The sequence below is a fragment of the Thamnophis elegans genome, chromosome 7 (genome assembly GCF_009769535.1).
Source record: "Thamnophis elegans isolate rThaEle1 chromosome 7, rThaEle1.pri, whole genome shotgun sequence".
Classification (NCBI taxonomy): Eukaryota; Metazoa; Chordata; class Lepidosauria; order Squamata; family Colubridae; genus Thamnophis; species Thamnophis elegans.
In genome coordinates, this window is record NC_045547.1 from 38,319,461 (window position 1) to 38,332,563 (window position 13,103).

The 13,103-nt window shown below is 41.8% G+C and overlaps 1 protein-coding gene across 1 annotated transcript in view; it reads right to left on the reverse strand.

Moving 5' to 3' along the window:
- The window catches only part of CRADD (CASP2 and RIPK1 domain containing adaptor with death domain), a 31,116-nt gene extending 27,925 nt beyond the window's left edge, over positions 1-3,191 (reverse strand). Inside the window, exons 1-2 of the mRNA XM_032221581.1 lie at positions 2,659-3,191; positions 175-473 (exon numbers count right to left, since the gene is read on the reverse strand). Coding sequence (XP_032077472.1) covers positions 175-472 — 298 coding nt within the window. The 5' untranslated portion in view covers position 473; positions 2,659-3,191. The remainder of the gene's footprint in view (positions 1-174; positions 474-2,658) is intronic.
- Between the last annotated feature and the right edge of the window lie 9,912 nt (positions 3,192-13,103).

The following is a 13,103-nucleotide window of genomic DNA, read 5'->3' on the forward strand; positions in this document are numbered from 1 at the left end:
CCTCCTCAAAAGTTAAGTGCATCTTATGGCCTGGAGCATCTTATAGAGCGAAAAATATGGTAATTCTAATGTATGTTAGAACTACAAAAAACATGTTGGTATGTTTTTTGATAGTAAGAACTACATTGTACATTTTATAATAGTAAGACTATTAATTATGTAAACAAATCTTACCTACAGAAGTCATTAGCATAACTTCATTGCGCTTTGATTCAAGTTTTTCTCTCACCCATGGAAACTCTTGTAAGGATTCTAGAAATGTTTCAAATGCCTTAGGCCCTCTTGTTGGAAGGATGTCAAGAAGTACCAAAGTTTTCCGTTGATTAGTAACTTGGGCCCTTATTTCTTGCACATGATTGTCTGTTAGAATTTCTTCTTGATAAAGATATTGAATAATAAGACCCTCAACCAGCAGGTCTGCACACAGCTCCAGGCGCAAGAAGCGCAGAACCTGCTTGTCTCTGGCATCCATCCTGAGAAAGAAAAAAAATGTGAGTAGCCAACTTTGAAGACATCACTTTGGAATTCTATCAATATGCATTTGTAAAATATGGCTAATTATTTTTATAAAGGTGATTATAATGAGGCATTAGTGGAGAAAAAAATACAGGCTTGCCTAAGATTTTTCATAATGGAACAGTTCCATGTTTCTATAGAAAAGATGCCACCAAAATGTGACATTTGTAGCCATATCTTTGGAGACTAGAACTTCTACCATTAATGGGTACAACACCTGGCTTAGATGTTTTTTGAACTGCAGGATGTGTGCGCGCCCATGCGCATGTTTGTGTGAAGGGCATATTGCAAAAGACCCAGGCGACTGTCTTATTTAATATTTCATGACCATTGACATCTGTTGTAAAGACTAGGACAAATCTAAAATATAAAGATGTCGTTGATTACAGTTTATCATTTTAAGCTGGCATGTTTTAAGATTATTTCTTTAGTTTAAGTTAAGTTTTAAACATCCTGAAGCAAAAGAAAGTGACTAGGTTTGCAAATTACAAAAATCATGTAGTTTAGTTCTATAACAGAATGTTGTACAAGCCTAGTTAATTGTTAGGTGAATATAATATACTTTAATATATAAAAAATGTAAAACAATTGTGCTGCAAAACAAAGCATCCACTTCAAACATGTATTCTAAGGGTGTTTAGGGTCACACATAGACCCCCAATTTTTTAATTTTTACATTTTTTAAAAATGAAGAACAGTCAACTGCAATCCAGGGCTTTATTTGGAAGTGTGTTTATCTACTTCCTCAGTGGGCCTGCCTTTTTAAAAAAAGACAAGGTAAAGCTAAATAGAAAACATTTTAAGAGTATGGCTGTCTGAGGAATTCTGGAAGTTGAAATGTACACATCTTAAAAGTAGCTGAGGTTAAGAAACACTGAACTACAGGAATAATGGGAAGTTGCCATATCAGGCTGTTTCCTGATAGATGGCTGATTGGTCTGATCATGCCCATCCCAATTATTTATAAGAGGACCCTTAATATACACAGATTTCAAAATCTGCCCATTTGCTCCAAAAACTTGGGCAGGTTAGGACAGTGTGCAAATCCAATTATTATCTGGCAGAAACCTCAATATGTCAACCACTATATTATTGTAGCAACAACCTTTAAAATTCTGTCTAACTGTGTCTGGAGTGCCTTAGAAGCATCCCAGTGTATTCTAAGAAAGGTTGACATATTTTTGACTATGACTCCTGAAGTTAATCCTAATTTTCTCAAAACTGACAGTTTTATGTCGCAATGTAATACCATCCAACTGAGCTCAGCTTTTCCATAGATTGATATGAGCCATTCTATGAAAACTACCCAAACAAAACCTGCAGGATTGTAAACTAAAAGTAAATAGAAGCTCTAACGGGGCTTTAGAATTACAATTAGAAACATAGCAAGCAGTACAAAATATTACAAAAAAAATAATAGCAATCTGAGAAAAAATAGCAGAAGCATTAAGCTTTTAAATGGCCTGGGTAATCATATAAGTTAAACATGTTTACATTTGTAACATTTTTTGCTTTTACATATATATGTATATTGATTTTTAATTTGTTTTATTGGATTGTTTTTCCTGTTGTGAGCCACAGAGTCACTTAGATGAGATGGGAAGCCATGCAAATAGAATAAATAAATCATGATTTAACTTCTTTCATGGACTCCAGGATAACATAAGGGATTTTGAGTCCCCTTCGGGGAAAAGGGCGGCATATAAATGAAATAAATCCTAATTCATACACCCTTCTATTAACGAAGTGAGAAGAATTCCAGGTTTCCTTATTTTGCCTTAAGTATATTTTAGACCACTGTATCCAGAACCCAATTTAAGAACCAGCCACGCTCAAATCATTTTACTCTGGACGATCATTTAAGCAGCTTTCAGACATTTCTGTTCTTCTGTGTTTAAAATTACGCATGCAGCAATAACAATCAACTCACAAACTGAAAGCCATTACTTGCAAAATGTAGCTCAATAACATTTTTAAAGAAAAAAGTAAAAACAGCAGAATGTTGTCCCAGAAAGAAAAACTGCACAGAAATTAAGTTGCAGGTTTATATAAAGCCTGAGAAAATAAACCGGACTGCTCTGAAATGGCACAATAATCGGCACAGTAAAAAGAACAAAAAAGCTGTTCTTTTAAAGTACTTACAAAATGAAGCGAAAGTGTTATTTATTAACTCCAGGAATAATTCTGAACTGCCCCCCCTGCACCATTTTTCCTGGAGAGAAAATCGCGAAACAGGAAGTGCTCCTTCCTCACAGTTCTTACAAGCGACAGACCTCAATGAAAGGCGGGCGCTTGAACCAAAGTTGCGCGACGATTCGCGTCGAAAGTTCTCGCATCCCTTTGCCGCCATTTTGCTCTTCGCTTACAAGATTAGAGGAAACAGTGAAGTAATCTGAAATTGGGAACATTGTTTCTGTGATTAGTTGCGTGGGTTACTTGTTGAAGTTGAACAGGAACAGAAGCTTTTATTTCAAAACCATATTACAACCAAAACCGGTAAAAGCCTGGAATCTTAATATATCGAAACTACAATTCCCAGAATTCCGTGTACTATGCTACGAATTGTAATTGCGTGAACGTCGGAAAAGCTAGAAAACATTTTTATCTTTCTTCAAGTTGGAACAAAATCTATGCTGGCGAAATTCTGTACAATTACCATATATCTGAAATGAGTTGCAATTTAACTTTTTAGTATTTACTGATGAAGTACACTATATCGTTAAATCAACATTAACATGAATAAATCTAAAACTTCAAAAGACTCTAGAGCTGCATATATTGTTATACTGCAACAATCAGGATGACAACTAGACGGCAGTAAAGTGATTTTGCATGCTTTGTTGCCATGTTGTGATTTTCTGGAGTTATGCAGCACCAATATTCAAGAAGAATCAAGCCAGTGGTCACAACTAAGGTGTGGCCATGTCACACATATACTGTTTATCGCTAAATTGTGTTTTCTAACAGTTGTTATAATGGACTGTGAGAAGTATTGTATTAGTGACTCAAAACTGAAGCTAGAAGTATTATACAAGAGATTAAATTCAGTTTTGTCTTAGAAAGGCTATGAGAACAGAATGGATCATGTTTTGGCCAGATTCTTAAAACGAGAAATTAACTTTATTGCTAAGAAGAACTCTATTAAGTAATTAACTATATTTAGATCATATAATGATTGTATGATTTATATATTAACAGTATTTTTAATTGCCCATATTACTAATATGCAAAAATTTAACAATAAAACATTACAACCCCCCAACAGAATAAAATAATATCCCTCCAATATATAAAAGACATTCAAGAAGAAACAGTGGCAGAATTAGTCTTTAAAGGTTTGCCTGCATCAAATAGTTTTCACGTCATTGCAAAATGCCATCAATAGGAGGTCAGGATAAGATGTTTCAAAGATCAGTGCATAGGGCTTTGAAAATGGTTTTTCAAGATGTTCTGAAAGGATGAGTGGAACCATTTTGAAGAAGGCACAGGAGGAAGCATTTGCCAACTCGATGTAGCAAGAGAGCATAGATGTTTCTAGAGATGGCACTGCTCAATTATGCCCAATTTAAGTGTGCCAGAGGTTTTGAGTCCGCTAGAGAAGATGAAACAAGCTGAAGACTATCAAACCAGACTGAGCATATTTTCTTGATGAAACTATGAGAGGATTGAATGAGAGATCTGCAGGGGATCAGGAGAATCTGGCAGGCAAATGAATACTATTATCTGGAAGATCTGGAGGAAGGGAAGGAGAGTGGATTGGATTTTTCAATGGAGGACTGTAATGTAAGTTGTGGCAATAATTGGCCTATTGAAAGATGTTGAGTGAGTAGTTAAATGAATCTGACCAGGCATGGTCCACAGAAATGCCTTGCATATGTTGGCAAAGACTGGTGAAGTACGGTATGTGATGGTTGGAACCACTGTTGGCTTCTGGAAAAAATACAACGAGGGCCCAATTTAGCACCATGATGGGCAAGGGAAGCAAAGTGGGAGAACTATTGAATAGGTATTGCAAGAGATAGTGGACCTCCATTATTGGTATGTCCAGGTATGTCCAACCTGCAGCCTATGAACTGCATGCAGCCCCATAAGATCATACAAAATAAAGGAAGCTTGTTGTTGATATACATTAACTATATCATATATTTTATATGTGGCCCAAGATAATTCATATTCACTCGGTGGCCTAGGCAAGTCAAAAGGTTGGACACCCATAGTTATAGACCCTATTTCTAGGCCATTTAACACAACCCTGGGTATAGGTGGCCAGTTTGTTAGGCACTTTGGTTTTAGGTTTATGGTTTAGGTTTATTGGTTTTGTATGCCGCCCACTCCCGAAGGACTCCGGGTGGCTCACAATAAACAGGGGAAGGAATAAATAAGACAATACAAACAATTTTAAAATCCACAACAGTCACAATTAAGACGGGGCTGGGTGCTTTAACAGCCCCCAGGTTGTTTCAGGTTTCTGTTAATAAAGCCATGTCTGTGAACAATAAGACCGCATCAATGATTTGGTAGTAGATGAACATGCATAACTGGAGGGTAGCCCAAGTGAATATATATATATATATATATATATTTTTTAGAGATTTTATTAATATTTGTAGGCCGCCCTTTTCCCTGAGGGGACTCAGGGCGGCTCACATAAAATCAGGGAGGGGGAATACAAAACAATGACGAAGACACATATAATAAAAGTAATAAGCAACATACATTCATCATTCGGGAGGGGCGGCTATCCTTGTCCCCAGGCCTGACGGGCTAGCCAGTTCTTAAGGGCTGTGCGGAAGGCCTGGACGGTGGCGAGGGTACGAATCTCCACGGGGAGTTCGTTCCAAAGGGTCGGGGCTACTACTGAGAAGGCCCTCCTCCTTGTGGTTGCCAGCCGGCACTGGCTGGCCGATGGAATACGGAGGAGGCCCAACCTGTGAGATCTAATTGGTCGCAGGGAGGTAATTGGCAGAAGGCGGTCTCTCAAGTATCCAGATCCACTACCATGCAGGGCTTTATGGGTGACTAATAGCACCTTGAAGCGCATCCGGAGATCGACAGGTAGCCAACGCAGCTCGCGGAGGATAGGTGTTATGTGGGTGAACCGAGGTGCACCCACAATCACTCGCGCGGCCGCGTTCTGTACTAGCTGAAGTCGCCGGATGCTCCTCAAGGGCAGCCCCATGTAGAGCACATTGCAGTATTCCAGCCTAGAGGTCACAAGGGCCCGAGTGACTGTTGTGAGTGCCTCCCGATTCAGGTAGGGTCGCAACTGGCGCACCAGGCGAACCTGGGCGAATGCCCCCCTGGTCATAGCCGTCAGGTGGTGGTCAAACGATAGCTGTGGATCCAGGAGGACTCCCAAGTTGCGAACCCTCTCTGAGGGGTGTAAAATTTGACCCCCCAGCCTGAGTGATGGAATGTTTGTCGAATCTTTGGGAGGAAAACACAACAGCCACTCGGTCTTTTCTGGGTTGAGCACAAGCTTGTTAACCCTCATCCAGTCCATAACGGCTTCAAGGCCTCGGTTCATCACGTCTGCCGCTTCATTGAGTTGGCACGGGGCGGACAGATACAACTGGGTATCGTCCGCATATTGATGGTATCTGATCCCGTGCCTACGGATGATCTCTCCCAGCGGTTTCATGTAGATGTTGAATAGTAGGGGGGATAAGACCGAGCCCTGAGGCACCCCATATGTTAGGGGCCTAGGGGACGATCTCTGCCCCCCCACCAACACCGACTGCGACCTGTCCGAGAGGTAGGAGGAGAACCACCGCAACACGGTGCCTCCCATTCCCACCTCCCGCAGTCGTCGCAGAAGGATACCATGGTCGATGGTATCGAAAGCCGCTGAGAGGTCAAGGAGGACCAGGATGGAGGAATGTCCTCCATCTCTGGCTCTCCAGAGATCATCGGTCAATGCGACCAAAGCGGTTTCTGTGCTGTAACCGGGTCTGAAGCCTGACTGGAAGGGGTCGAGATAGTTTGCTTCCTCCAAGGACCGTTGGAGCTGGAAGGCCACCACCTTCTCAACAACCTTCCCAAGGAAGGGAAGGTTGGAGACTGGGCGATAGTTATTAAGAACAGCTGGATCCAGAGATGGCTTCTTTAGGAGGGGTCTCACCACCGCCGCTTTCAGTGCGGCGGGGAAGTTCCCCTCCCGAAGAGAGGCGGTAACAACCGCCTGGATCCAGCCTCGTGTCACCTCACTGCTGTTAGCAACCAGCCATGAGGGACACGGGTCCAGTACGCAGGTGGAGGCACTTACAGCCCTCATGGCCTTGTCCACATCCCCGGGGGTAACATCCTGAAACTCAACCCAGAGATGTTCTACTTGATCCTCTTGTGCCTCGGCTGGAACTGCGGGGATGGAGTCCAAGTCCGACCGAAACCGAGCAATTTTGTCCGCTAAGAATTGGGCATAATCCTCAGCTCTGCCCTGCAAGGGTTCCCCCGCTTCCCTTTTATTTAATAGGGAGCGGGTTATCCTAAACAGGGCGGCTGGGCGGGACTCAGCGGACGCAACCAAGGTGGCTATGTGAGATCTTTTCGCTGCCCTAAGAGCCCTGGTGTATTCCTTGGTGCAGGTGGTTACCATTGCTCGGTTCGATTCGGACTTATCGGACCTCCATCGGTGCTCTAGGCATCTCCTCCGGCGCTTCATCTCCCGGAGTTCCTCGGTGAACCAAGGAGGTCTCCGGGATCCGCCGCCTCGGAGGGGCCGTAGTGGCGCAATCCGGTCGAGGGCCTCCGATGCTGCCGAGTGCCAAGCAGCAACCAGAGTCTCCACCGGACTGTGGGCGAAAGTATCAGGAATAACCCCAAGCTCCGTCTGGAACCTTAACGGTTCCATAAGTCGCCTGGGGCGGAACCACCTGGTCGGTTCCTCCTCCCTACAGTGGGGGTTTGGCCTCCGGAAGTCGAGCCTCAGTAGGCAGTGGTCTGACCACGACAGGGGTATGATGTCGTTACCCCTCAGACCAAGGTCACAAATCCACTGCTCCGAGAGGAATACGAGGTCGAGCATGTGACCCGCCAAATGGGTTGGGCCCCGAATTACTTGGGTCAAGCCCATGGCTGTCATGGAAGCCATGAACTCCTGCGCCCCATCAGAGTTTTCACCGAGCGACGGCAAATTAAAGTCCCCCAGGATCATCAACCTAGGGAACTCAATTGCCAGCTCGGCTACCGACTCGAGGAGCGAGGGGAGGGCTGCTGCAACGCTGTTGGGAGGCAGGTACGTTAACAGCAAACCCACTTGACCCTTGAGGTCCAACTTTATCAGCAGAGACTCACACCCGACAAGCTCCGGAGCAGGGACCCTACGAGGAACTAACGACTCCCGGATAACGATGGCCACACCCCCACCCCTTCCCTGGGCTCTCGGCTGGTGCAGCACCTGAAATCCTTCTGGGCACAGCTCTACAAGGGGGACTCCTCCCTCTGGGCCCAGCCAGGTTTCAGTAATACATGCCAGGTCTGCCCTCTCGTCTAAAATTAAGTCCCGGACGAGAGGAGCTTTATGTACCACAGACCTGGCATTTAGCGACAACAGCCTGAGTCCAGGGTCCTGATCACTTGCGCCATCTGGTCTCGGAGTGGGACTCATAGGGCCGGAAGGAGGGATCTCTGTAATGTAGCGAACCCTCCTTCCCCGATAATGGCCTGCCCTAAAGTCCCCGCCGTATCTGCCCCTCCCTGTTACGACCGTAATACCCCGACCCTCTCCCGTGTCTCTAGTCCCCTCAACCACCCCCATGGCCCCCGCATCTCCCGGCAGGTCCTCCGAATCACACATACTCATACACTCCCCCAAACAGTCCCCACGTAAGAGTTAAAAAACACAAAAATTTACAACAATATAATAATAAAAAGTGGGACATTCATTCATCTCATACGTATCTCATACATATCCCATACAAAGAGAGAAGAGAAAGGTGAAAGAAAAGAAAGAAAGTAAAATAGTTGCGCAGTTGATTAAAAATTTAAAGTGTGAGTTCAGATTGTTGCCATCGGCTGTCCACCCGCAGCCCAGTCCAAAGTTTCCTTCTGGGGGTAAAACCAGTATAATAATGATGGTAACAGTCAGGGCTAAAACAAACAGGATCACAGGCCCTAAATATATGGGTGAGGGAAGTCAGACAGTCAAAGTCCAGAGTGGCAGGAAACCAATATATAACCATTTCAAGTACTGCAGCAGAGATGGCAAGGCCAAAGAGAATGAATTGCCATGGCCATGCATGAGACTCTAGCAGTGATGAAAACTGCTTCAGAGGTAACTGTGTATGAGTGTCTTTGCATGGAACTGTTCTACAGAAACAAGGCAAGGTTGTTGGTGGTATAGCAGTATTCTTATAGAAACTAGTTAGAGTATCCAAGACTTCAGTTTCCATGCCCTAGAGCCATGATGGCAAACCTATGGCACGGGTGCCACCTGTAGGCCTCTCTGCCGGCACGCAAGCCCCAGCTGAGCTCCACCAAGCATGTGCTAATGGCCAGCTGATTTTCGAGTCTCTGCAAAACTCTATACAAGCTATCTATATACATAGGAATAGGAAGTGCCCCACAGGAGCAAATAGAGGTAAATCCTAGAGAGGCAGGAAATGCATCACTGAACAATGGAAATGAATGCTAGAGAGGAATAAAGCTGCATACAAGGCCAACATAACTCCTGTAACAGTGTAGGCATGCACTGGGGGTGCGCCCCCCAGTACCCCCTCTTTGGTCCCAGGAGGCTTCAACAAGGCCTACTAGGCCCAAAATGGGGCGTGGGAGGTCGCCACGTGGCATGCGCTGGAGTGGTTGGGGGGGGTTGCGTACACATTGTATTATGGGTGTAGGGACACGTGGCGCTGCGGTAATTCTTATGAATAAATGGCCTCCATGGCCACTGTAGGTTGGTTGCAAGCAATTGTGATGCCATGCACATAGATAGATACATGCTATACTACTTGTTACTTCAGAGGAGATGAGACATTTTCTGAAGATGGAAGATAGTGACATCTTTCCTTTGGCTTGCTAAAATCATTTCATAGTTGCACTATAAATTATGGATGTCCTGGACCTCTCTGTGGGTGACAGTCTCTAGAATTTTCCATCCCTATAATCCATTGGATCCAGACATCCCAGAGGGTATTTGGTAATGTTTTTAAGTCAGTAGGCATGTTTTGTCTGATTTGATTGATTACAATGATTATTTCTTGAAGTCAGAGATTAATAGAATGCAGGGGACAGCAGCCAGAATTGTATTTGCAAAAAACTGGAAAAACGAAACAATACCAAAACAGGAAGAAGTTATCCGAAAAATAATGGACTGTGCTGAAATGAGTAAATTGACATTTGAAATTAGAGAGCAAGAGAATGAGCAATTTTATAAGATATGGGATTTGTTTTATTGGTGGCTAGGGGAAAAAAAAAACCTTGGAAATGAAAAATGATATACTTATGCTTTAATTGAAGAAAGTGAATGATGATATAATTATGCTGTGAAATAATCTAACAATGATACAATGAAGAATTAATATAAGGTCTGGTGATATAATGTATAATGTTAAAAACTTATTAGAATGATATTTCACTGCTGATAAGCAATTTTAATAAGGGAACAAATGAAAACTGGTACATATATGCAGCAACGTCTTGTTGAAAAATGAAGGAATAAGATCTTTGTTTGAAGGTATGAAATGCAAGGACAATAATGAATATAAGTATACTCTCTGGGGAAAATAATGCTAATGTTAACTGAATATATATTGTAGAATGAAAATGAGGCTTTTAGTTATATAGATGAAACATTTGAGACGGTAAATATTATTTGAAGATGTAGATGTTAAAACACTTGTAACCAAACGACATGCTGCATGTGATGATGGTTGTTCTTTTTTCTTTTTCTTTTTTTCTTTTCTTTTCTTTTTAATCCTAGGTTATTGTGGTGTCTATTAAATATATAACAGAGAGATACGGGGTGTGTTTATGGGGGGAAACGTAGTAGGGATGGATTGCTACAGGCAGGGGAATAAGTAACGATACAAAATTATAATCTATTAAATGAAACAATGAATGTATAAGAATGATAAAGGTTAAAACACCTGTAATCAAATGACATACTGCATGGGATGATGGGCTTTGTTTTCCTTTTTTTGTGTGTTTTTTTTCTTTTTTTTTCTTTGCCTTTCTTTTTCTATTGTTATGTGATTATGTTGTCTATGTAACAAAAATAAAAACATTTTCTATTTAAAAAAAAAAGAATGCAGGGGGAAGTTGTTCCTACAGTCTCTGCATGATTGTCAATCCTGTGTAGCAACTTGAATGTGCCCCCTTGGTCCTGCTAGATTTCTTGACAGTATTCAGAATCATTGAATGTGGTATCTTCTGGACTATCTGTAAAGTTGGAAGTTTGAGGCATTGTTCTATAATGAGTGGAACCACTCCTGCTTAAGTAGCCAATTCCTATTAGTAGTTCTAGAAGGGCAGTACTCAAATTAATAGCAAGTCCTTTGCTTTTTAACAACTTTATGAAACTGCTTCAAGAAGTCACCCTTTTGTTGGAGTGAGGTATCAGTATGCCAGCGACATTCAACTAAACATTGCCATCTCAATCCAAGCTAGAAATTCTGTGAAAACCTGAACCAGTATAGAGGCTGCCTGAGATGAAATAAGATTAAATTAAATCCCAAAAATTAGATTATGGAGTTCCTGGTCATTAATAAGCATCTGGGCAATACATTCACATTGGTAATTTCTCTGGATAATATCATGCTTCCTCCAAGAACTTACTTTGCAAACTGGGAATCCTCCTGGACTTGTAGCTCCTATTTAAACAATAGGTAGAGGCCATGGCTAGTGGAATCAGGTATGAACCTACTTAGACCAAAATGCCCTCAAGATTTGATCGCTACAGACAGTCCTTCTCTTACAACCACAGTTGAGCCCAAAAATTATGTTGTTAAGCGAGAAATTTGTTAAAGGAGTTTTGATCCATTTTATGACTTTTCTCACCATATTTGTTAAGTGAATGACTGCTGTTGTTAAATTAATAACACGGCTGTTAAGTGAATCTGGTTTCCCAATGACTTTGCTCGTCAGAAGATCACAAAAGGTAATCCACCTGACACCCCCCCCCCCCCGGGACACTACAACCATCATAAATATCAGTCAGTTGTCAAGCATCCAAATGTAAATCATGTGACCATGGAGATGCTGCAACGGTCATAAGTGTGAAAATTGTCATAAGTCACTTTTTCCCAGTGCTGTTGTAACTTTGAACAGTCACTAAGTGAACTGTTGTAAGTCAAGGACTACCTGTATATTGCTGGACCTAGACTACTACAATACACATTATGTGGAACTGTGCTACAGATGACTTGAACCCTGTAACTAATTGTGGCAGCCAGAATGCTGATACATAACTTCACCATTTCAGAATGAACCTATTGTTAAGATTGCTGCAGTGGTCACTTATAGGCTTCCAGTAATAGATTAGTGTGCTGTTAAGACCTATGTAGTTATAAATGATGCAATACCAAGATGCATAAGACACTGTCTTCCTCAAGTTAAATCTGTCAGTCTGCTATAAACATGTTAAGCATCCCATCCCTCCCACAAAGAATACTGGGATACGGCTGAGATGCCAGGCTTCCTGTCTAGTAGGCGCCATGATTTGGAACATGCCTCCCCAAGAGATATATTTGATCTCCTCCCCTCCCTTAGAAAATAAAAATGTTCTAAGACAATAAAAGCAGTACATGCTCTTGGTTCTAATTAGCTCTTATTTTTTTATTATTATTATTTTCTTATTGTTTTATTTGTGCTTTTTAAATTGATTGGGGCATTCTATAAATAATATAAATAACTCCCAGCAGCTTGCCTGCTACATTCTGTACCAGCTTTAAAGATCCCAGTCATCTTCAAAGGCAGCCTTGCACAGAGCTGTACAGTTCAGTATGTTAAGAATCAACAATACTTCATTGTACAGTTAAACTTCCTATTTGAAAAGTAATGATTTATTTGCAAATAAGCCCTTATTGGTGTTGATTTACTAAGAGGATAGTTTAAAATTTTTCTTCTTGCTCATTTTAAAATAAATGACAGATCTTACCAGGATGTCAAAAAGTCTGAGTATCAGCAGAAAAGGGAGAAGGCAAGAAACAAAGGAGTGAAGCAAGGTGATAATTCTACTTAACCTTTTCCAAATGTGAAGGGTCATTGCTGCAAAAATGTCTCTCTAGCAATTCCTTTTGTACTGCTGTGGAGACAAAGTTCATTGCACCCTTCCACAATCCCGAGGGGTGCAAACATTGTATATGGAGAGCCCCATACTGTAAGGAGTTTTGTAGTTTGCTTTGCTTAAATAGTTCTTTAAAGTACAGCATTAGCAGACATACCCAAACCTAATCTTTGTGATTATTTTAAATATTATATAATGGCTGCACATGTACATTACACATTAACGCTTTAATGAATATACTACAATGGTTGGTGGCTATTCCAACACACTAAGCCAAAAGATATGATAGCTTCGACAATGGATGGATTTAGTTGGAAAGGCTGACACAAGCTTCAGATATTTACTTTCAAATAAATATTAAGAT